Here is a 24,577-nt window from a genome sequence, read left to right on the forward strand (position 1 = left end):
TGGTAGAATCCTATTTGGAATAGTATATATAGAGAGAGTCATATGAGATATATACACAAAGATCAAATGGACAAAAATAATGATAAAAGGCAACATTTACTGACTACTTATACTTTGGGCCAAAAACATGTTAAGCACTTCACCTGCACTATCTCATTGTATCATCACCACCACCCTATAAGTAAATACCATTAATGATGAAAAAAGAGACTTAGTGATATTAGTATCATTGTCAACGTCACACCAACTCTTTGGTAGTGGAGTCAGAGCCAGCCCCACTTAGCTCCAGAACTCCATGTTCACCAGAAACAGAGGAGAGCTTGACACACGTTTGCTGCTGCTTCATTTCGTTCTCTATTGTTTGAATTTTCGACCATGAACATCTATTATATTTAGAGATAGAAGATCAAAAAACATAGAAAGAGCTCAAAGACGACCTTTGCCACAGTATTTTCAATTAGGTCGAAAGACATGGACACACTTCAAAAACTGAAGAGCAAAAAGAAGATAAGAAAGATGTAAAAAGTACAGTGAATTATTAGCAAAAAATACCTTTCATAAAAAATTCAGCCAGTGGTACAATCACAAGTTAGCGTAACCTTATGGAGGATATGTTATTTTTCCCCCAAAATCTCATTCCCAGGAACTTATCTAAAATAGACAAAAGGCTAAAGACATATAAGGAAGTTCATAATTTTCTGTATCCTGTTATTTTGAAATGTGGTACAATGGAAAGAGCTCAGTCTATGGTGTTAAACCTATCTGGGTCTGAGTCTCTGGTTTGCACTTTACAGGCTCTAAGTTTGAACAAGTTACTCAATTAGCCTCAGCCTCAGTCTACCTCTGAGACGAAAATAAAAACACAAGCCTCAAAGGATTGTTGTGAGGATGAAATAGATTAAATACAGCCTCGTGTCTGAATTATTAAAAAGGCATTAGTTCTTTTCCCTCCCAACACTCACTGCATATAACATAGGATGAATACATAATGTTAGATCAAAACTCTAGGAAAAATCATAATAATTTTGTAATTCCTACATCATTCTACACTAAAGAATTATGAAACACTGGATTAGCTTTTTTTAAAAAAAAGTTACCTTACTTTTAAAATAAATTCATTTATTTGACAGAATGAGAGACACAGAGAGAGTTCCCATCTTTTGGTTCATTTCCCAAATGTTTGCGGTGGTAGGCACTGGGTCAGGGCCAGAGCCAGGAACTGAGAAACCAATCCAAGTCTCCCACATGGGTGACAGGGATCCAACCTCTTGAGTCATCAACCCTGCCTCCTAGGGTCTGTATCCACAGTGGAGTGTAGAGCCAGAGCCTGGAACTGAACCCAGGTACTCCACTATGGGAGGCATACATCTAACCAAAATAGATCTTTGTAAAAATTAAGAATGGGAATAAGAGAGGGAGGAGGAAGAAGCGTGAGAGGATGGTCAAGAGGAGGGTAAGGTGGGAATTATCACCATGTTCCTGAATCTGTATATGTGAAATACATGAAATTTGTTTACCTTAAATAAATTTTTTTAAAAAGATCCACTGCCAAAATTTAGCTTTTAAAAGTTATCAGAGGCCAGCGCCATGGCTCACTAGGCTAATCCTCCACCTGTGGCGCTGGCACTCCGGGTTCTAGTCCCGGTTGGGGCGCCAGATTCTGTCCCGGTTGCTCCTCTTCCAGTCCAGCTCTCTGCTGTGGCCCAGGAAGGCAGTGGAGGATGGCCCAGGTCCTTGGGGCCTGCACCTGCATGGGAGACCAGGAGGAAGCACCTGGCTCCTGGCTTCGGATCGGCGCAGCACACCGGCCGTAGCGGCCATTTGGGGGTTGAACCAACAGAAGGAAGACCTTTCTCTCTGTCTCTCTCTCTCTCTCTCACTGTCTAACTCTGCCTGTCAAAAAAAAAAAAAAAAGTTATCAGAAATAAGCCTGTGTTGTGATACTTTGACACTTTCTCAATCTCAATTAGCACTAAACTAATTAACAAAACTGTTTTCTACACTACAGTGAGTCACATTTTTCTTCCTTCTTTCCTAATCCCTGGTGCGTTGTAGGGGTGATTGAGTATCTAATTACTTCTTAATTGAATGCACATATTATACATTTTTCACTAGTTCAAGCTTAATGCTTTTAGTCTAGAAATCAAAGTCAATGAAATTAAGTTGAATTGGGATTTAGGCAACTATTACAATGAGAGAAGGTTTGCATTATGTCTAATTATAAGTAAATGTGGATTTTAGCCTTATTTCCTATGGAAATATTTCAGGTACAGGAATATGCCATAAATGGCTAATTTAGATGATGAATAGCATTGTTATTCTTATTTACAATCTTTTATTCCCCATTACAGTGATTTTATTGTTGGAACCCACTAAATACAATCACTCCTTAAGGAAAAGATGCCAGCAGAGGACTGCTGGTTGTACCTATACTAAAATTAGAATGAACAGTCATATATGAAAAAAATTACATCAGTTTCTCTGCAGCATAATGGCTGTAGGAATTTTTACATGCTTCTAACAGAAGGCAAACAAAAATCTGGGAACAAAACCATTTATATTCATTGAAAATATTTATTTACAGAAAGCTTTAAGAACATTACCATCAAAATGACATTTCAACTCTGTTAACACTTAACAGAGTGCTTCAAGAGGTTTATTTTTTTTTCCTTTTAGCATTATGCTGAAGTATTCTCAGACAACAAAGGTTCCTTGCTTGGTTTGTCCCAGGTATGGGGAGTATCCATCTGGAATAATTTAGTTGAAAACCTCTTCAGGTGAAAGACTAGATTGAAGAATTTCTTGAGATCCAATTTAACACCATGCTTCTAAAATGTCTCTGAAAATATTTTCTATAGACAAGCCCTAAAGACCTTTATGATTGCAAGTAAAACCCCTAAAAGAATGCGCAATAAGAATTCAGAAATCTTGAAAGGGATTGTTAGCAGAAGCACTGTAATGAAGAAAAGACCCATACAAAATCAATGTGGCTTTAGCATTTTAACAACTGATTTATTCTGAGAAAATGCTACCTAGTGGAAAATTCTTTGATTGGAGAAGTCTCCATGTTATCTAACAAACATTTTAAATTCTATCTCAAGTATGGGACATTATCTAGTTTATGTTAGCTTTGTGTGTTATCAAAACAAGTCTTAACTAGAATGTTTAGGTAAAATCAAGTAGCCAAAAGAATGATAATATGCAACTAACATGAATGTACCTCTAAGACCTACAGTTAAGGGAAAAATTTTATGTCTCTTATAATTGGTTTAAAGTTTTTTGAAACAGATTGCTTCTCCCCCTTGTTGAGAGTCATGTCTGCATCTGTCTTTATCTTAAGGGTTTCTTCTTCCACTTACTGTTATACTCTGGATTTTTGTTTCCCTCCAAAATTCATATGTTGAAATCCTAACCACCTGGCCGGCGCCACGGCTCATTAAGCTAATCCTCTGCCTGAAGTACCAGCACACCAGGTTCTAGTCCCGGTCAGGGTGCCGGATTCTGTCCTGGTTGCTCCTCTTCCAGGCCAGCTCTCTGCTGTGGCCCGGGAGTGCAGTGGAGGATGGCCCAAGTCCTTGGGCCCTGCACCCCATGGGAGACCAGGAGAAGCATCTGGCTCCTGGCTTTGGATCAGTGCGGTGCGCCAGCTGCAGCACGCCAGCCGCAGCGGCCACTGGGGAGTGAACCAATGGAAAAGGATGACCTTTCTCTCTGTCTCTCTTTCACACTGTCCACTCTGCCTGTCAAAAAAAAAAAAAAAAAAAATCCTAACCACCAAGGTCTTAAAAGATGAGGTCTTTGGAGCTGATTAGCTCATGAGGGCTCTCCTGATTCTGATGAATTGGCCTTTTGAAAGCAATTCCAGGAGCCAACATTGTGACATTCAGAATAAAGCTGCCACCTGCAGTGCCGGCATCCCATATGGGCAACGGTTCCAGTTTCCGTTGCTCCTCTTCCAATCCAGCTGCCTGCTGATATGTCTGGGAAAGCAGTGGAGGATGGTCTAAGTGATTGGGCCCCTGCACCCATGTGGATAAACTGCAAAAGGATCCTGGTTCCCGGCTTCAGTCTGGTCCAGCCCCAGTCCATTGCAGCCATTCAAGGAGTGAACCAGCAGATGGAAGCTCGCGCGCGCTCTCTCTCTCTCTGTCTCTCCTCCCTCTCTCTGTAGCTCAGACTTTGAAATAAATTAATAAGTGAAAGAAGAAAAGAAGAGAAAAGAAAAAATCCTAGAAGAGTAGCTAGCCTCTTTCTATCTTATGAGGGCACGTTGAGAAGTGTCACTCTATGAGCTAAGAAACTGGCTCTCCATATATCAGATCTTCTAGTGGCCCTAAAACTTTAAGGTAAATTTCTGTTTATAAGATACTCAGTTTAAGATGTTTTATTATAGCAACCCAAAATGAAGATGTTTACTCCTTTCCCCCCTTAAGGAGATGACTGCACGCCTAATAAAGGGATCTGAGTAAACTCCTTCACCCCAGCAACACATAACCCTTTCCTCACCTTCACACCATCTCATTTCCATTAGGAGGTTTCAGGCTCTCTAGGTTTGGCTGTATGTAAGTAATTTGCTGTATATATAAGCATCAGGACTATAATCTTACATACATGAAATGAAAATATTAAGAGGAAGATAGGTTGGAAAACTTTAATCATTTTATTATGGTTCTGTATTTCCTCATAACTGGTAACACTTAGCTACCTATCAGTAGATCTAATACAGATCAATTTTTGAAAGCCTGTTTTTGAAAGTCTCCACATTTAGTAATAGAGACATTTAAATCAGATGCCAATAATACTATCTTGCAGTGTGAAAGACAATAAAGTGCAATATATCACCCCAGCAATGTCAGATGTTGTCAGTCATCCCACTCCCCCTGTGCTCACATATGGATTCCGAATCCTTCTCAACACTCTCCAGATAGTTAAGACCAATAAGAGTTGACATACCAGTTTGAGTGTTGTATGTCATTCATGTCTTTTCATTTTTGTGACTCTTTCTTACCATTAACAGTCTTAAGTAGAAAAGAGGGGAGATGTTCTTGCAATAGTCTAGATGAGATGAGGCTAACATTATGGGTTGTGAGGATGGAGATGAAGATGGAGACACTGATGACTTTGAGAATTAGCAAAAATGGATAACAAATTGGAAATGTGGGGTGAGATGAGGAACAGAGGTGTCCTACATGACTCGGGTTTCAAAGAAAACCAGATGAGAACCAAATCTGCAAAGGAAGATCATAGGCTCAAAGATGCCTTTGTTACTCTCATCACCAAAAGAATCATACAGACAACTGGGCACTCAATTACGGAATGTAACTTAAATGCCTGAACTATAAATGTAGGTGAGTGAATCATGTGCATGTAGTGGCGACTGAAGCTGTGAGCTTGGATGAGTTTACATGCCGTATCATTATTTCCTAACCTAGTGATGTAAAAGTTCATGGTGTACTTCAATGAATCTATAATCATGTCCCTGAAAGCTGTTTGGACTGAATCAGAAGTGATAGACACAAGAAAATAAATATATGTCCAGATTTTAAGGTCATTTTTTTCTGGGTACCTATTTTTTCTTTTATTTTAATTGAAACATAAAAAATTATACATATTTATGGGATACTAAGTGATGTTTTTACGCAAGTACATACTGTGTAATTTCCAATTAGTATAAACAAATACCTTTCCTCAGACATTTAACATTTCTTTATGGTCAAAACATTTATAATTCTTTCTTCTATTTTTTACCTGAAACATACAGCACACAATCATTATCTATAGTCACCCTACTGCACAATAGGAAAACAGCACATCTTACACCTACCTAACTATAACTTAGTACCTGTTAATTAAACTTTATCCAAATCCTCTCCTTTCTGCTCTTCCATACCTTTGGTAGCCATCATATTCTCAGCTTCTATGAGGTCAACTTTCTTATAGTCCATATACCAGTGAGAACATGTAATACCTGTCTTGCTGTGCCTGGCTTACTTCACTTAACACAATAATCTCCAGTTCCATTTATGATGCTGCAAATGATATGATTTCATCCTTTTTATGCCTGCATATTACTCCATTTTATATATAATACACATATTTTCTATTTTATATGTGATATATACATGCATATACAGATATATTTATATATGTACCACATTTGCTTTATGCATTCATAGCTGATGGACGTTTGGATTTCTTCAATTTTTTGGCTAATCTAGGTAATAACATGGGAGTGCAGATGTCTTCAACAGAGTGAAAGGACATTATTTCTAAATGAGTGTTTCTATCACTTTCATCAGTTTCTATCAGTTTCAGTTATATAGGTTAGTAGTTTAATCTACTTGGTAAAGATATTTAAATTTCCTTGGCCTCAGTTTCTTTACTGATAATTTTTTAAAGATTGAATTGAATTTCCCAACTTAAATAGTAGTAAAATGAGTAATATAAAATGAGACATATAAAAAATGAGGTAAAATAAGACATATATAAAATAGCTAGGAGGGTGATTGGCACACAACTGGCATTTACTGAAAACAAATTAGTAGTAGTAGTAGTATTGAAAGGTTTTCTGAAGGGTTTGTTAGCCTTTAATTCAACTGTAAAATATCAAAAGAAAAAAAAAGCCTTTTCATTTACTCCACAGACTGGAGTTCAAGGTAGCTTAACCATATCTCAGGGCACATCCAGAATCTGCCCTTCCAGCCCTGAAGGGCATATGGAGAAAATGCAGGGTGTGGGGAGCAATCCGGACTAGACTGAGTTACTGGAATTAAGACTTATTCTATGCATCTGCTCTCCCACAATATGGCGCTGGGAGAGAAGTAAACAGCTTCTGCACAGCTGCCTCCAGTTCAACCAATAAACTGTAGGACTTGCTCCTGATTGGAGGAGAGCAGCGTACTCGGCGTGTGGGCAGCTGAGTTGGGATTGGCAGAGGAGGACTATAAAGGAGGAGACGGCATGCACCAGGAACATCTAAGGGGAACATCTAAGGGAACACCTGTGCAGCCCCCAGAGAGCCGGCCGGCGGTGTGCCGCTCCCCTGCGGAAGTGGGGAAAGCGGCCAGGGGGAACCGCCCTTCCACGGAGGTGGAAGGGACAGTAGCCAACCCGGGAAGAACCAGCAGCAAACCCGGGGAGGGCCGAGCAGACGAAAGAACAGCGCAGGGTCCTGTGTCGTTCCTCCACGAAGAGGGGGAGCGACAGCAGGGGTATTTGCAGTCCAGTATTTTTTTTTTTTTTTGGACAAGCAGAGTGCTTTTTTTTTTTTTTTTTTTTTTTGACAGGCAGAGTGGACAGTGAGAGAGAGAGACAGAGAAAAAGGGCTTACTTTTTCCATTGGTTCACCCTCCAATGGCCACCGTGGCAGTGCTCTGCAGCCGGCACACCGCGCTGATCCGATGGCAGGAGCCAGGTACTTCTCCTGGTCTCCCATGGGGTGCAGGGCCCAAGTACTTGGGCCATCCTCCACTGCACTCTCTGGCAACAGCAGAGAGCTGGCCTGGAAGAGGGGCAACCGGGACAGAATCTGGCGCCCCGACTGGGACTAGAACCTGGTGTGCCGGCGCCGCTAGGCGGAGGATTAGCCTAGTGAGCCGCGGCGCCGGCCTGCAGTCCAGTATTGTTACTTGCTGTTTCACCTCAGATCAAAAGATCACAGTGAATACTTTGGATCACCACACATGTATCAACACATACCCTGTATTATCAACACATATTCTGCATTGTGTTTCTCTGGTTAAACACATTTGTGAAGTGCTTTGGGGTTTGTCCCCCAAAGGTCCATGTGTTGGGAGTTTGGTCCTATGTTAGAAGGTGAAGCCTTTAAGAAGTGGGGCCCAGATCTGCCATCCAGGAGACCCAACAGGTCAGTCCACCACAAATGGCATTGGTTTTTGATGTGGAAAGCCAGGGCTTCAGCAGAAGTCAGCTTATGAAAAGCCCTACAGCTCTGCCAGCCATGGGCTGGGCCACTGGAAGAAGAACAGCCCTAGGGGTTGAAGGACTCCTGGGTCAGAGCCACAGACACTGTTGTCTCTGAGCTGAAATCACTGCTGCTGAGGGGACGGCCAAGTAGGGTCAGTAACATTGCAGGTAGAACTGTAAATTTCCTTTTACAGATGCCACCTGCCTTCTATTCAGGAGCGCTCTCCTCCCAGGCCACCTAGGTAATGGAAGTCAACAGGGTGCCTTCCCTAAGGAGGTTCACATCTCCCTTACAATGTCTCTTCTGGTACCCCATGTGAAGAGATAGATAGGTCTGGGCCTCATACCTGGCCAGGTGTTAAAGCTCACCTGATTATTATCAGGGCCCTTGTGTCAGTTTCTATCTGCCTCTCAATGAGAAAACTTCCTCATAGTTTAGACAGCTCCTTTATTAGGCCCTCTAATAATGACTCTATCCTCTGTTTTAGACACTGTGAGTTTAACCTACTTGTTGGATTCACTTTCTCCAGACTTGAAAGAGTAAAATTCTAGATGGCCATGCACATGAAACCTCAGATGGAAGCAGCTCTGCAAGCTGGCACTGTGTCTCTCTTGAGAAGCCACCTCATGCTGGAACCCTGTCTTGACTCTGCCCTTTTTCAGCATGAAGGAGCCAGAACAGCCACCACCCAGTTCCCCTAACAGAAGTTAGGGTCCATTCTTCTGGAGGAGGGAATATGAGGAGGTGCGATCTACACCCTGATTTACATTCTAGGCACTAGCCCCCCCCTCCCCCATTGCTGAAAGCCAGGTAGCCACATGGCCCAACCACCTGTGTCCAGCTCCACCCCCATCCTATTGGGATTTGCTACTCCTGCTTCCCTGCCTGCCCTCTGGCAAAGTTTTAAAAGGACACGTGGCTCTCTTGGCTTTTCTCTTCTCTCCTGCTCACTCTCTCTCTAGCCTCCTCTTCTCCTCTCTCACTCTCCTCTCTCCTCTTTCTTACTCTCCTTTTCCCTCTTCGCCCCTTCCCTCCGGTCTGCTGGGTTTTCCCCAGTAAACCCTTCCCCTTACTCCGGTGTTTGGTGTGTTTTGTGACAGCCTAACACTTGGTGGAAATTAAGAGGGCAAAATGCTTGCTTTTCCCAAAAGTTGCCTTTAGCAATGTCAAAAGTGCCTGCACCATTCCTTAAAAATTCCCAATTTTACCATGAGAACAGCAAGAGAGTGGTGATTGCATCCTCCTGAGTTCATAGTTTATTGTGAAAACAAGTTTCCTATCCCACCCTTCTGGATAGCTTTTTTGTTTTATAAGCAAGCCAGACAGGGCAAACAAGATTGCAAATCAGATCTTTGGATGGGTTTTGTCTCAGACTGTGACTGAATTTTCTTCCCAAAATTGTGCTTAAAAACCCCACTATCACCAGCCTCCTTGGGTTTTGCCTCTCTTGGAGCTCCCCTCCATGCTACTCTGGCTAGAGGTCTTTGACTCTAATAACTGTTGCTTTTAAATGAAGAAGAAGAGGAAGGAGGAGGAAGAGGGAGAAGGAGGTGGGAGAGAGAGGGTGAGAGAGGAAGAGGGGGAAGGGAGAAGTAAGAGGAGGGGGAGGGGGAGAGGGAGACAAAGGAGGAAGAAGGAGAAGGAGGAAGGGCCAGTGGGGGCTTGTCCTCTGACAGGATGAAAGTAGTTCTTATGGGACCCTTGTGTTAGTTCTCCAGAGAGGGATTTATCAAAGGAGCAAGCCTTGACCCTCTCCCCTACTCCGGCTGCCTGTCTTGTGGCCTCTTGCAGAAATATGAAGAAAAGAAGTTAATTTATCTCACACTTTTGGAGGCTGAAAGTCCAAGATAAGGTACATCTTTTGTTTTGGTTTCTGGTGAGGAACTAATGGTGGATGGCATCATAGTGACAGCTTTGATATTTTTCATTCCTGTCTTTAATCATTTTGATATCATACAATAAAAACACAATGGATATCTTGAGAAATCTTGGTGCTTTGGCATTTTAGTGAAACCATTTTGAGATCCTTTAGGAAATCTATTCCATTGTGATTAAGCTCTCTAAGATGTACTAAATAGAAAACAACTCTATCAACAGAGCTTTCAATTCTCAGGCCAATGCAATGCATCAAGTTAAATTATGTGAATGTGAGTGTGAGTAAGGAGAGTCAGAATAGCCTTTTGAAAATGGTCTACTACAAATAAAAATAATCATTTTGTCAGAAGATCACTACGATACCAAGAACAATAAGTAACGTGAACTTTAAATCTTGATATAAAATGTAGTTCTCTTGCACCATATAGAAAATTCAATGGGCAAAGAATCATGTAGTATTGGTTAGCGCCCAGAGATCTGAAGCAGCACCAGGGACCTAAAGAATTTCCAGAACCTGCTAATTCTTCAAATAAGTACAAAATCATAGTTCATGCTTCTTAAATGGTAATATAAGAAGCCACAGATTATTCATGGGAATAATATGTCTTCGTTATCAAAGCCCTCCAGATGTCCAGACATGTCATGAAAAAGGAAAAAAAAAATGCCACTTTAAGTCCCCAAACTAAAGTTATTACAGTAAAACATAGTTGAAATAAATCTGAATAATTTTAGACATTTTTTAGAGAGCTAACTACCACAGGAAAATTTTTCCCCTTTTCAGTTCCAAGAGCTTAAATGAAACATTCATGCATTAAATTCAAAGTCTAACTGTCAAATCACTTCACTTTAATAAAAATTTGAATTACCTGCCTTAGGGCATTATTAAATATCAAATAAAAAGCACACATCCATAAGTCTGATTCCCCAATATAATTTTGATGTAGAACTATGACTAGATTTGTATTACACATTTCAAGATAAAAGGATCAAAAATGTATTCAAGAAAGGATGAAATCAGAATTGGAGTCACCTTAGAAAGAATACTTGCACCATTGTGAGGAATTTGAGGGGGAAATTACTCCCCTTTAAATAATCTCAGCCACCAAGATAAGAGCCCAAATCCATCCTCCATTTAAAAATACCTAAATTGTAATTAATTTAAAACTGAAAAAGTACACATGATTTTTCTAGCATATGATGAATATGAAAGCTCTGAAACATAAACAATCTTATAAACAACATTGCAATCTGTATGAGTGCGAGAGAGACAATTGTGATGGTTATTTGGATATTGACAGACAGGCAACTCTGGCCTAGGACTAGATATGAATCAAACATTTATGGCAATCATCTTATTTCATTAAAAGTGTCATTTACAGTTACTGATATTCACAGAAAATATACCAAGCCTATATTAGAGAAACTTCGCACTCTCCATGCCCCAGCATCGATACTCAGGCTACCCTCTCCCATAGCTGGTTCCTCCCCCTGGCTTGCTCCCATCCCCTCTCCCCTGCCTCCCTCACACCTCCCATCATTACCCTGCTCCTCATTGGAAAATAAAATCAAGCAAATTGTGGACTCACTAAATGTATTAATTACCTGCCTTCTTAAGGCAACAGAGAAAGTATTCTCTTAATGAAAATCAGTCTCCTATAGCCACTCTCCTGTGCTGTAGAATAAGAACTCATTTCTGTATTTTGGTTCCTGTTATCCAACCTTTACCCCCTCTATGCCCTCCTCCCCTTCCTAGCCTTTAGTAACTACTCTTCTACTTTTCTTCTATGATGGAGTGGCAAATCTTTCTGCCAAGGACCATTTGAATATTTATAACATGAGTTGCATGCTATATGAAATTATCAACTTAAAAATTAGCCAGGTAGAGATTTACTGAATTTCAAGTCCCACCTGAGGTTGCCTTGGCATGGTCAGATCAAATGGTTTCAGACATTCTTCACGCCTGTTTTATCAATCTGCAGCTTTCAAATATGAGTGACAGCATGTGAGAGCATGTGGTATTTCACTTAACACAATGTCCTCCAGCTTCATCCATGCTTCCACAAATGGCAAGGATTCCTTATTAAATATTTTCAAAAGAACTAGAATAGAAGAGTTCATAGACCCCAAACACAAAGAAATGGTAAATGTTGAAGGAGACAGAAATGGTAATTATCCTGATTTGAGCTTTACCCACTGTATATATGTATTGAGTTATCACACTACACTATACTACATAAATAGGTACAATTATTACGTGTCAAATAAAAATAGCTTCAAAAATAGTCAGTTTCCATGTGTGCTCAGGATTTCATTTCTTTCAATTTTTCAGACTTCAATGGGAAATAGCATCTTCAGCCTCTTCCCCTCTCCACCTATGTGCCCATTTCTCCTGGGATACAGATGAGTTCTAACATTAGTTTAGCTGTAAAAGTCTTTTTAAAAGTGCCTTGTCATGCTGACCCCTCTGCTGCCTCTCAGCTCAAATCACCAAGAGCAGCCATAACACAGCATCTCTGATGCCTCTTCCTGCTCCCTCCCTGTCTGCTGCAGTACATGCCACATCACTCTGACCACCAGTTCTGGGACCCTCCCTGACCTCTGTCCAGATATGAAAAAGAGCTTTGTCAGTCAAGACAGTTTGGATTTCCAACGCCTTTGCTCAATAAATGCATTGTTTTGGACCATGTCTTAACTTCTCTGCATTTTGGTTAAATATTTGGAAAGCCTTATGTGAGATTTTACAAACACTTAATGAGACGACCCCATTACTAGAGAACAGACACACATGTATACCAAGCACTCCCATACTTCAGCCCAGACCTCTTAGCTGATTTCACTCTTGAAATTACACCAGTCTTCATAAGAACTCTGCTTCCATGATAGATGCCATCTCCCAATGACTCAATGTGTTCTACAAAACTCTTCATTTTTCCTCCCAAACAGATTTCCTGCTGTCACTCAAGGGTTCTCTAACCAGTTTCTTTTCTTTTTTTTTTTTTTTTTTTTTTTTAATTTTTAACAGGCAGAGTGGACAGTGAGAGAGAGAGAGACAGAGAGAAAGGTCTTCCTTTACCGTTGGTTCACCCTCCAATGACCGCTGCTGCCGGTGCGCCGCGCTGATCCGAAGCCAGGAGCCAGGTGCTTCTCCTGGACTCCCATGCGGGTGCAGGGCCCAAGCACTTGGGCCATCCTCCACTGCACTCCCGGGCCACAGCAGAGAGCTGGCCTGGAAGAGGGGCAACCGGGACAGAATTCGACACCCCGACTGGGACTAGAACCCGGGGTGCCGGTGCCGCAAGGCAGAGGATTAGCCTATTGAGCCACGGCGCAGGCCTAACCACAGTTTCTAAAACCCCAGGCCCCAGCAGTCACCTTTGACATTTCCATTTCCCCCTACCCACCCTCATTTCATCACTTGATACCACCTGCAATTTCTACTTTCTAAGCATTAGCTTTTATCCATCTCCACTGTGCCTCTTCTAGGTTCTAAGTCTCCTTTTTGGCCATCGAGCAGATTTCGAAACAGCTTTCTACTCCACCCCTATTCCTTTGTAATCCAATTCATTCATTATCCAGCTGGGATGAACTATTAAAGCAAACTTGAGATCAGGCTACTGCCCTGGGCAAAAGTCTTCATGGGTTCACAATGCATTGACAATGAAATAAAGATGCTCCAACATGGCTGACCAGGACCTCTAACACCTGAACTCTGCCAACCTCTCCCCTTTGGTTCCTTTACCGCAGACTCATGAAGGCTTATTTCAGGGGTCTCAAGGCATCAAATTCTTACCTCCACAGGGAGCACCCCTCAAGATCTTTACAAAAGATATTCTACCTGAAATCTTCCCCACACTGCTTTGAACTTCTCATTCATGGCATTTAATATAACTTGTAACTGTACACTTTTGAGCATTTCTTTTTCTACTGTCAGACTCCTTATCTCAGATCCTAAGCTCTATGAGATCACAGAACACAACCATTCTTCTTCTTCTTTTTTTTTTTTTTTTTTTTTTTACAGGCAGAGTGGATAGTGAGAGAGAGAGAGACAGAGAGAAAGGTCTTCCTTTACCGTTGGTTCACCCTCCAATGACTGCTGCGGCCGGCGCACCGCGCTGATCTGAAGCCAGGAGCCAGGTGCTTCTCCTGGTCTCCCATGCCGGTGCAGGGCCCAAGCACTTGGGCCATCCTCCACTGCCTTCCTGGGCCACAGCAGAGAGCTGGCCTGGAAGAGGGGCAACCAGGACAGAATCCGGTGCCCCGACCAGGACTAGAACCCTGTGTGCCGGCGCCGCTAGGTGGAGGATTAGCCTATTGAGCCACGGCACCAGCCCAACACATCCATTCTTATCACCTCTGTACACATAGAATCAATCATACAACAGGTTACCAGTATGATTTTTGACTGAATATCAATTTAATTCTGTAGCTCATTCCTTAGGTTTACTCAAAAGCACTCCTGGGTATTCTCCTTTATTATCACACGTGCATTATTGAAATTTTTCCTCTTATTCTTACGAAAGGTGAGTTTGCCTGACCCTTATTGCCTCAAAAATTAGGAAAAGGAGATGAACTGCACTGGCTAACTCACCCACTGAGACTGAATGGGTACCAGGAGTGAGGCTGGCTGATATATTACATGTCTCATTCTGAGGAAGACATTCAAGGCACAAGGTGAAGGATCTCTGTGAATGAGACCCCATTGGAAAGAAGGGGCCATCAAAGGAGGATATACTTTTCTCTGAAGGGAGGAGAGAACTTCCACTTTGTCTATGGCCTTGTCTAAATACTGACAGAGTTTGTGGTCACAAAAAGCTTCCACAGCCTTGGCAGCGCATGTCAAGAGTCTCGGGTGATCACTGAGGTCATAAAAAAGAGTGTTAATTGTTAACAACAGAAGTCACTGTGCACTTACTCCCCATGTGCCACCTCACCCCTTAATGAGTTGTACTATGAGAATTAACTACAAAACTTGTTCTCAAACAGTACTTTTTACCTTGTGTGTGTGTATGTGAGTGAACTGTTGAAATCTTTACTTGATATAGAGTTGGTCTTCTGTATATAAAGTTAACTAAAAATGAATCTTAGAGAAGAATGGGTTGGGAGAGGGAGTAGGAGGTGGGATGTGAGTAGGGGAGGAAGGATGGGTATGGGGAATAAAACCACTATATTCCTAAAGTACCTATGAAAATTATATTCATTAAATAAAAGCTTTAAAAAAGAGTGAAGAAGGTGAAAGAGGAGTGGTTAAAGAATAGCAGAAGGAAAGTGAGAGGATGAGAAATAAAAAGATGATATAATAATGAAAAAAACATAAAATAAACATGACAACTATTAAGAAGCTTGGAATATGATAGCAAAAAGTAAAAAGCAGTTAGGTGAAATAAAGAAAGTGTAATGAAAGGTACAGTTTAAGGGAGAAGCAGAGACCCATGGAGCGAGCTATATTTGAGCTATATTATAGCTAGGATTTCAACAGCCAAAGGAAGGCCAAGAAGTACTGAGAAAGGAGAGAAGATAAAATTCACAGAAGATGAAAGGGAGTTTGGCTGGAGTACAGGGTCCCTATAAGGATGCTTTAAAATAGTTCATGGAAAATAGAATTAAAAGGTAAATTTATCTTGGTGCAAAAAATTTTTCAAATCCATGCACAATTTTTTCATAAAACACATTTCTTATGAAAATTTTGAAGAGCCTTCATATAACATGGTAACACACCATGTGAGTGGCACTGTGGACACAGAAGTCACAGAGAAACTGACATCTCTACCTAGGCAAGAAAAAGGATTAGGAAACACATTGGGAAAATGACCAATTGTAATTGTATTTTTTTTTTGACAGAGTTAGACAGTGAGAGAGAGAGACAGAGAGAAAGGTCTTCCTTCCATTGGTTCTCTCCCCAAATGGCCACTACAGCCGGAGCTACATCTATCTGAAGCCAGGAGCCAGGTGCCTCCTCCTGGTCTCCCATGCAGATGCAGGGACCCAAGCACTTGGGCCATCCTCCACTACCCTCCCAGACCACAGCAGAGAGCAGGACTGGAAGAGGAGCAACAGGGACTAGAACCTGGCACCCCTATGGGATTCTGGCACCGCAGGCAGAGGATTAACCAAGTGAGCCAAAGTGCCGGCCTCTGTAATCATATATTTTTGAGTGTATATTTTAAAAATTCCTATATCAGGACAGGTGTTGTGGCACAGCAGGTTAAGCATCTATTTGGGGTACCCACATACCTTATCAAAATGCCAGTTTGAATCCCAGGTGCTCCACTTCCAATCCAGCTGCCTGCCAATACACCTGAGAGGCAGCAGATGATGGTCTAAATACCTGTGTTTCTGCCACCCACACCAGAGACCAGGATGAAGTTCCTGGCTCCTGGCTCCTGGCTTCAGTCTGGCCAATCCTGGCTGTTGTGGGAATTAATCAGTAGACAAAAGATTTATCTTTTCAGTCTCTTCCTCTCTGTCACTCTTTCAAATAACAAATAAAATTGTGTTTTAAAAAAATCCTATGTGACTCATCTAGTTCATCAGATGGTGAGCCCCTTGATGCTAGAGATTTTTATATCTCTAAGACTCCCTAGTCCACAGTGGCACTCACATTACTCCCAGTAGTGCAATAAACAGCCACAGCTCTTTTCTGTTCCCTTAGAAAATCATCCATCATGTTCTTTCCCCTTATGGGAAGCAAAGGTTGGCTCTCAATGTGTTCTCAGAGTCCTTTGCACTATTAGACAATTTACAAAGTAAAGAAATAATTTAATATGTAGTCATTTTATACATTTCATCTTTCCCATGTTTGTGATGTTTTATTTTGTTGGCTCTTTAAGGGTAGCAATATATACATTGAATTCAATACATTAAAATATAGCTTATGTTTCTATCAATAAGAATATCATATTCAGATAGCTAATATGTACTTCTTTATCTAGCAAATAAAAATATTTTTATAGGTCAAGGATTTCGATTTATGCCAGCATCTTCTCTCATCTACCCCAATAAACAAGATAATCAAATCCATGTATGACAAGAGATTCAACAGGCCCCTTCTTCACATGTGCTCCTGGCTGGTGGGAACTGACAGTTGTAGCCTTAACAAGGCAACGGCATAAATTACCAGAGACTCTGACCTAGCACCATTTCTCTGTCTCAGAAAGTCTTTCTTTATGAAAGCAAATATTAAAGGAAAACTTGGACTTAAAGGCTGCTCTGGTGGGAAAACAGTAGAATACTAGATTATTTTAACACTACAGGAAATTAAAATAATCATCTGACTTACACTCAGTGAGGCTTTGTAATGTCTTATCAAAATGAAGTGTAATTGTTGCATTGGTAAGTTAGCAAGGTGACCACAAGAGTGACTCCCGCATGCTCAGTGTGGCAAACTGTGTGCCATGTTTTCTTTACTTGGCCTGTACATACCCTGATGAAGATGGACTTTTTCCTCTTCTCTCTGGCTACTGAAATGCAGCTCTAATGACTCTGTCGCTAAGTGGCTGAGTGGGTCGAAAATTGTCTCCCAAAATCCCATCACAGCCTTCCACAAGTTCTGCACCTTTAACATGAGTCCGCAGCCTTCGAAATTCTTCTATCTGAAAATGAGAACAAAACAAAATAGATTACCTACATACCAGACATTAACAAGACTTATGGTTTCATATGTGGCTTCACCTGCAAGGCCAGCATCCCACATGGGTGCCAGTGGTGTCCCAGATGCTCCACTTCTAATCCAGCTCCCTGTTAATAGCCTGGGAAAAGCAGAGGAAGAGGGCCAAGTCTTGGAGCCCTTGTTACCCATGTGGGAGACCTGCAAAAAGCTCCTGGCTCCTGGCTTGCATCCATCTGGAGAGTGAATCAGAGGATGGAATCTCTCTCTCTCTCTCTCTCTCTCTCTCTCTCTCTCTCTCCCTCCCTCCCTCCCTCCCTCCCTCCCTTTCTATGGCTCTTTCAAATAAATAAATAAATCTTTAAAATAAATAAATGCCTAAAATCCAACTAGAAAAAGAGAAATGCAAATTGAAATTCAAAGAAAGAAAACCAGACTTAGTTTTTATAGACCTAAGACATTAGACAAGATCCTTTGAAGAGAAGTCAGCAGAGAGGAGATATCAAGTTCTCCAGACTACTCAAACAGTCACAAAAACATGCTGTATTTGTTAATGTGAAAATGATACACAACTCTTTCAAAATACTTTTGTGCCTGTGTACAGCACAATGAGAAAGAGTAAATAAGTGAATAAATATTCTTAAATGCTTCCCATTTCTATGTTAAATTTGCAGATTCTGATGGTACTGGATGTTAACTTTGATTAGATGTGAGACTTATTAGGTGAATGTATTAGCTTTTCGTTATTATTACAATGAGATACATGAGAACATCTACTAGTGAAGAAAAGAAAAGCTACTTAGCTCATAGTCTGGCAGATCTAAGACTGAGACAAGATGGCCTCACTGATGTGGCCTCTGAAGAAGACAGCAGATGGCGATGACAGAGCACATGTGAAGGAGCACACAGTGAGCCAGGAAGCAGAGGAAAAGACTGAGCCCTTCTCAGGCTTTATAACCACTCCTTTCTCCAGAATGACCAATCCAGGGCAAGCCCCAGCAAACTAAAGACCCTTTGGGCCGGCGCCGCAGCTCACTAGGCTAATCCTCCGCCTTGCGGCGCCGGCACACCGGGTTCTAGTCCCGGTCGGGGCGCCGGATTCTGTCCCGGTTGCCCCTCTTCCAGGCCAGCTCTCTGCTGTGGCCCAGGAAGGCAGTGGAGGATGGCCCAAGTGCTTGGGCCCTGCACCCCATGGGAGACCAGGAGAAGTACCTGGCTCCTGGCTTTGGATCAGTGCGGTGCGCCGGCCGCGGCGGCCATTGGAGGGTGAACCAACGACTAAGGAAGACCTTTCTCTCTGTCTCTCTTTCTCTCTCACTGTCCACTCTGCCTGTCAAAAAAAAAAAAAAAAAAAAAAAAAAAAAAAAAAAAAAAAAAAAAACAAACCTTTGGCAGGCCCCCACATCCTAAACACCATAACCAGACAAATATCCACCCTCTTAGTACCACTATCTTACAACTTTGGGGGTTGAACACCTTCAGGAGTTCTGAAACCAAATCATATTCAAACTATACCAATGAATTAGCAGATTCCTTCATCAACAGATTGTCTTTGCTGTTCATCTAACTCTTTGGAGAACACTGGTTCAAATACCTTTGATTTTCCAAAAATTTAAGCCAGTTTCATCTCTTAGCAATAGCAATGTTCATCTCCCTTTCTCAAGTTGTTTCTCCAGGTCTCACAGCTTCACCATTTCATGTGACAAAGTTCCCAGAGTCCCAAGTGACCTGCCTCATCAAGAGCTCCTGCCAGAGTTACTCTGAGAGGTTTTTAAACACCAAGAAAACATGATGAACATTACCCAGGCACATTCTCATCTATTAGCTGATTTACCTTCAGGGCTGATTGTTACTTCATTAAAATACCACATAGTAACAGGACACGGCCATTCCTTACACAGAAGCGGAAACTGAGGCTAGAAAGGTTAAGAAAGTTGCCATGTTAGTCAGTGGCAGAAGCCTACAGTTACAAATCCACCTGCTGTTTTCCCAGCTCTACAGTCACCACTTTAGAAATTTCCACTCAAAACACTGTAACCTATATTCTGCAATTATCCTAGTGCATTGAGCCAATGTGATCTGGATAGCATCAATCCTCCAAATTTCATCATCTCTGTATCAAAGGACTGTATCTACAAAGGTTCTTAAGACAACACGGCCATAAGAGTCTGCTGTTCATAAAAAGAAATGAAATGCAACAGATTAACTAATGCAAGGATTCTGATAAAAGTCTAGAAACAACAAGAGACTTTAAGAGGCCCATGAAACCCCTGAATGATAGGCAAATTTTACATATGTATTTTTCCCGAGGAGAGACTCCAGATTGCAAAAATTGAATCTCACAAGTTTCTAACTCAATCCGCTCCATTCATCTTGGGACAGAGCTGGGAAAAAACTAAATGGCTTGTTAGATTCAAACTCAAGTTAGAAAACAGACTTCTAATGTTTTACTTTCCATGTCCCCAAATATTGTTTAATGTCCTTAAATGACTTAAGTGTGACCCAAGTGATATTGCCTTATTTTTTCAAATAATACATACATGGTGTATTTATATAGCAGTGTCACTCCAATAAGTAATTAGGTGTTTAATATTCATGAGGGTCTTTCACTAGACCTCCTTAGGGTCTTAGAGTACAAAAATGAAAAGCATCTACTGCTTGCTGCATCGGGAAAATTCCCAGAGCTGAGGATGCATGAAAATTCCCTATAAATCATTTGCTTTCACCTTAAAGACTTCCCTAAATGTTAAGTGAAAGGAAGAATATGATGGTGAATGCAGTCAGTGAATCCTAAACCCAAATGACAAAGGAAAGTCATCTATATAAGTCTTGGTTCCTACTTGTGTACAACAGAGATGATAAAAACAAATTCACAAGAATGATACAAGAAGTAAATAAGAAAACTCAGAAAAATCACTCAGCATTGTCCCAAGCACATAGGAAGGAAATGTTTGACAAATGCTAGTCCTTTATTGCAAACTTCATTTGAAGCCAAACTTTTAGCTACACTTTTATGTGCAGAAAGTAGATAATAAACCAATATTCTGAGAAAATGTAAAGTCATCCCTCCAGCACACACTCTACTCAGAACCACATGCCATATCTGCAGCCAGAATCTGTGAGCCAGGGTGGGTTAAGAAACCACTTCAGATGCTCACAGTCCACAATGGAATTTCTGGGATTAAGTCCCAGCTTCGATCCCAATTCCAGTTTCCTACTAATGGTCCCCCTGCGGAGCATCAGGTGATGCTCAGGTACTTAAGTCCCAGTCCCCCACATGGCAGACCTGGGTTGGATTCCAGGCTGTTGATTTCAGCCTGGTCCAGCTCCCGCTGTTACTGGCCTTTGGGGAAAGAACTGGTGAATAGAAGATCTCTCTCTCCCTTTTTCTCACTCTCCCTTTCTCCGTATCTCTGATGACCAATGTGGACTAGAAACTCAACTGTATAAACATATTTTTGGAATACTCTGTTTTTATTGACTGTGAGGCTTCTTTTATAGGTAGGTTAATTTTTACATTTATGTATTCTGAACTGAACATAAATCTTTCAAGCCCCAGGCACCGGCCTGAAGCACATCCTGTGAAAACAACTCCTTCTAGGAAAGATGATGTGATCAACAGCCAGCCAGTCTCACATCACTGTATTCTCAGAGAAAACTATTTCACAAGAAATGTTTTTCTCTGATCACAGCAACACTTTGAAGACTTCAAACATCAGCAGAGATGGAGGGAAAAGCGCATCTTTCTGAAATGCCAGTTTTTCTGAAGTGTCCGACCACTTCTCAACCCCTTTAGTCACATCAAATGATTTCAAGCGCATACTGATTCAGCCCACACTGAAATGAGCGACTGTGGTAAATTAACAGAGTAATATATCAGGATAAAAGTCTTCCACAAAATTCAAATGTCAGGGCATTTGAGAAGCCGTCATTATCACATATTTCTGAACTATGATAGCATCGATTTTTAATGCCACTCTATTTAAATATAGTACTTATGTTTAACCAATTCAAAAGAGAACAAGAGAGAGAAAATGAGAAAGAAAAGACAGAGAGACAGAGATCTGATACATCAGGGAGAAGTCCTTGTCTGCTGCAGATACTAGATACAGCATTCACTCCAGCTCATTTACCCCAACTTTCACTGACTCATGAACCACACTAATTCACTAAAAGTTCAGCTTTGAAACTGCTTTCTTTCTTTATGAATGCTTTCCAAGGACTAATTTCCAGGGTATGTACCTTATTGCTAATTAACTTTTAGTCGTCCCAAGTTCCTAGACTTATTTTTGATTTCTATTTCATGTGCCATCAGGTAACAGGAGAAATATATCCAAAGTTGCTGTTCTCTATCCATTCACCCATGTGCTCTGAAGTTGTTCCCATGTCTTAGCTGCAGTGAACACAAAAGTGCAGGTATCTGCAGGAAAGTGACTTTCACTTCTTCATATCCCTGCCCAGCAGTAGAAATAAGCCAGACACAGAAAGACAAATCCTTCAAGACCTCAATTAGATGGAGAATTTTCTATTGTCCACTTTATAGAAGCAGAGAGTAGAAGAGTGGTTTCAGCAGCAGGGGGAAGGTGAAAAATGGGGAGGTGATAGTTAACAGCTACAACGTTTCCACTATGCAAGATAACTAAGTCCTGAAGATCTACTATGTAGCACAGTGCCTTCAGCTGACAACACTGTGTTCTGTAATTGAGAAGAGAGATTTTAAGTGTTCTTACCAGACATAGTAACAGCACTACTAAAGTGTGGAACAGAGTACTGGATGTCTATTTGGCCTTGGTGATGATGATGGTTTCATGGGTATATAGTTATCCTCAAACTCATCAACATATACACAGTAAATATGTACAGCTTTTTATGTCAATCATCAATAACACAGCATTTTAAAAGTCAAGTGTTTTTATTTTCTTTTATTATCAATGAGAATGAATTTGGAAGAGTAATATAGTTTCCTATACATACTATGATTTGAATGTTTCCCCCAACGTTCATGTGTTTTGAAAATTAATCCCCAAGGCAATAGTGTTGAAAGTGGGACTTGATAAGAGGTGACTGGATCATGAAGACTCTGCTTTTGTGAACAGATTAATGGCATTATCCTGGCAATGGGTCAGTTATCTCAAGAGTGAGTTTGTTCTAACAATGAGACCCACCCTCTTTGCCCCTTGCCCTTCCACCTTCCACCAAAGGATGATACAGCACAAAGGCCCTCCCCAGTTTCAGAACCATCAGCCAAATAAATTTCTGCACATTATAAATTATCCAGTCTGTGGAATTCTGTTAATAGCAGCAGAAATCAGGCTAAGATATGCTATTAATTAAATAAAAGGTTCAAAAGTTCATTTATATGTGTACATAGTGAGATATATAGGGATATATAGAGATGACTATAGCCTTTTGTCCACTCTCATTTCCTTCTGTTCCATTTTCTTTTAAAATCATCACCCCTTGTTTTTTAAAAATATTTATTTATTTACTTGAAAGGCAGAATGAGAGAGAGAGAGACAGATCTTCCATCTGCTAATTCACTCCCCAAATGGCCACAACAGACAAGGCTGGGCCAGGAAGAAGCTAAGAGCCAGGGACTCCCTTAGTCTCCACTGGTGTGTGTGTGTGGGGGGGGGGGGGGTGACTTAAGTACTTGGGCCATCCTCTGCTGCTTTCCCAGACCCGTTAACAGGAAACTGGATTGGAAGCAGAAAAGCTGGAGCCAGAATAGTCTCTCTGATTTGGAATGCCAGCATCACAGGTGGCAGCTTAACCCACCGCACCACAATGCTGGTTCTTTCCTCTTTCTTACTGACCTCTCATCCTAAACCAACTCTCACTGTCACTGCCTCCTTACTCTGGTCTATTTTTTTTAATTATTTTATTTTATTTTGAAAGAGTCCAGAGAACATACTCTCTCCAATAACACCAATGCCAACTTACCTCTCATGTCAGTCCGTGACTCAAGTAGCCCTGGCCTTCCTGCATCACATCAGGATAGTTACTGATGAGCCACACAGATGGAAACTTATTCAAGAATTACAGATGACAGTACTCGTGACCAAAGAAGAGCTGCCTGTCATAGGAGACACTCGAAAAAATACCCACAAAAATATCCCCAGTACCTAAAAATAACACATTTCAAGAAAAGGAAGAAGGCATTTCCCAACAGAGGAAACTCTGAAGGTTCACTGTCCAGTAGTACAACAGCTGCCAATCTCACGTGGCCATCAAGCATCTGAAATGTTCCTAGTGCAAACTGAATGTGATAGAAGACAGAATACACACTGAAAGCCACAGACTTAGTGTGAAATAAGAATGCAAAAGAACATCTCATCTGTGATTTTTTATATTAGTGACATGTTGAAGTGATAGTATTATTTCAATTATTTGCACCTGTTTCTTTGGCTTTTTACTACAGCTACTAGAAAGTTTGATCTTACACATGTGGCTCATATCATGTTTACTAGGACAGCTCTTGTCTAAAGCCACCTTCACACTCACCTTCAGAACCTCAGCTTTCGGGGATAGAGCTGATGTACACTCCACATGGAGAAGACTGCATGCAAATGTGAACCAGCAGGTCTTAAAGTGTGCTCCCCAGAATGGAAATGGAGCTGTCAGCTCCTGCTCCAATCTTGTGAAATCAAGATGTGACTTACAATTTCTGTTGTCAGACTTCATGAACTTAGGTTATTTTATTCTGTCCATAAAATTTCTTTTCCAAAAAATAGTTCACCTTACAAAACTTTTTTCTTTGCTTTCCTAAAGCTTACATCACCATTTATCTTGAAGTTGTTCAATGGTTATAGATCATATTTTTAAAAATAAAATAAAATTATTCATTCAAATTCATCCAATCATGCTTTTTCCCCTAGCATGCGGGAAGCTCACTAGGAGTAATCCAGGAAAATCAACTATACAGGGGCTTCCAATTGCCCCATATTCTAGAAATCTTGGTACTCTTGGGCTGTCGTTGTAGTACGGCAGGTTAAGCCACCACCTTAATACTAGTATCTTATATGGACACCCATTTCAGTCCCAGGTGCTCCATTTCCAATCTAACTCCCTGATAATGTGCCTGGGAAAGCAGATGACCCAAGTGCTTGGGCCCCTCCACCCACGTGAGAGACCTGGAAGAAGCTCCTGGCTCCTGGTTTCAGCCTCGCCCA

General features: G+C 41.2%; 1 protein-coding gene across 1 annotated transcript in view; it reads right to left on the reverse strand.

Moving 5' to 3' along the window:
- Positions 1–24,577, reverse strand: part of CA8 (carbonic anhydrase 8 (inactive)) — a 125,518-nt gene that overhangs the window by 8,738 nt on the left and 92,203 nt on the right. Inside the window, exon 8 of the mRNA XM_051843756.3 lies at positions 17,222–17,391. Within this exon, the coding sequence (XP_051699716.1) occupies positions 17,257–17,391 (135 nt within the window). The 3' untranslated portion in view covers positions 17,222–17,256. The remainder of the gene's footprint in view (positions 1–17,221; positions 17,392–24,577) is intronic.

Source organism: Oryctolagus cuniculus, chromosome 6, assembly GCF_051225735.1.
Source record: "Oryctolagus cuniculus isolate XC-2025 breed Fujian yellow rabbit chromosome 6, ASM5122573v1, whole genome shotgun sequence".
Taxonomy (NCBI): domain Eukaryota; kingdom Metazoa; phylum Chordata; class Mammalia; order Lagomorpha; family Leporidae; genus Oryctolagus; species Oryctolagus cuniculus.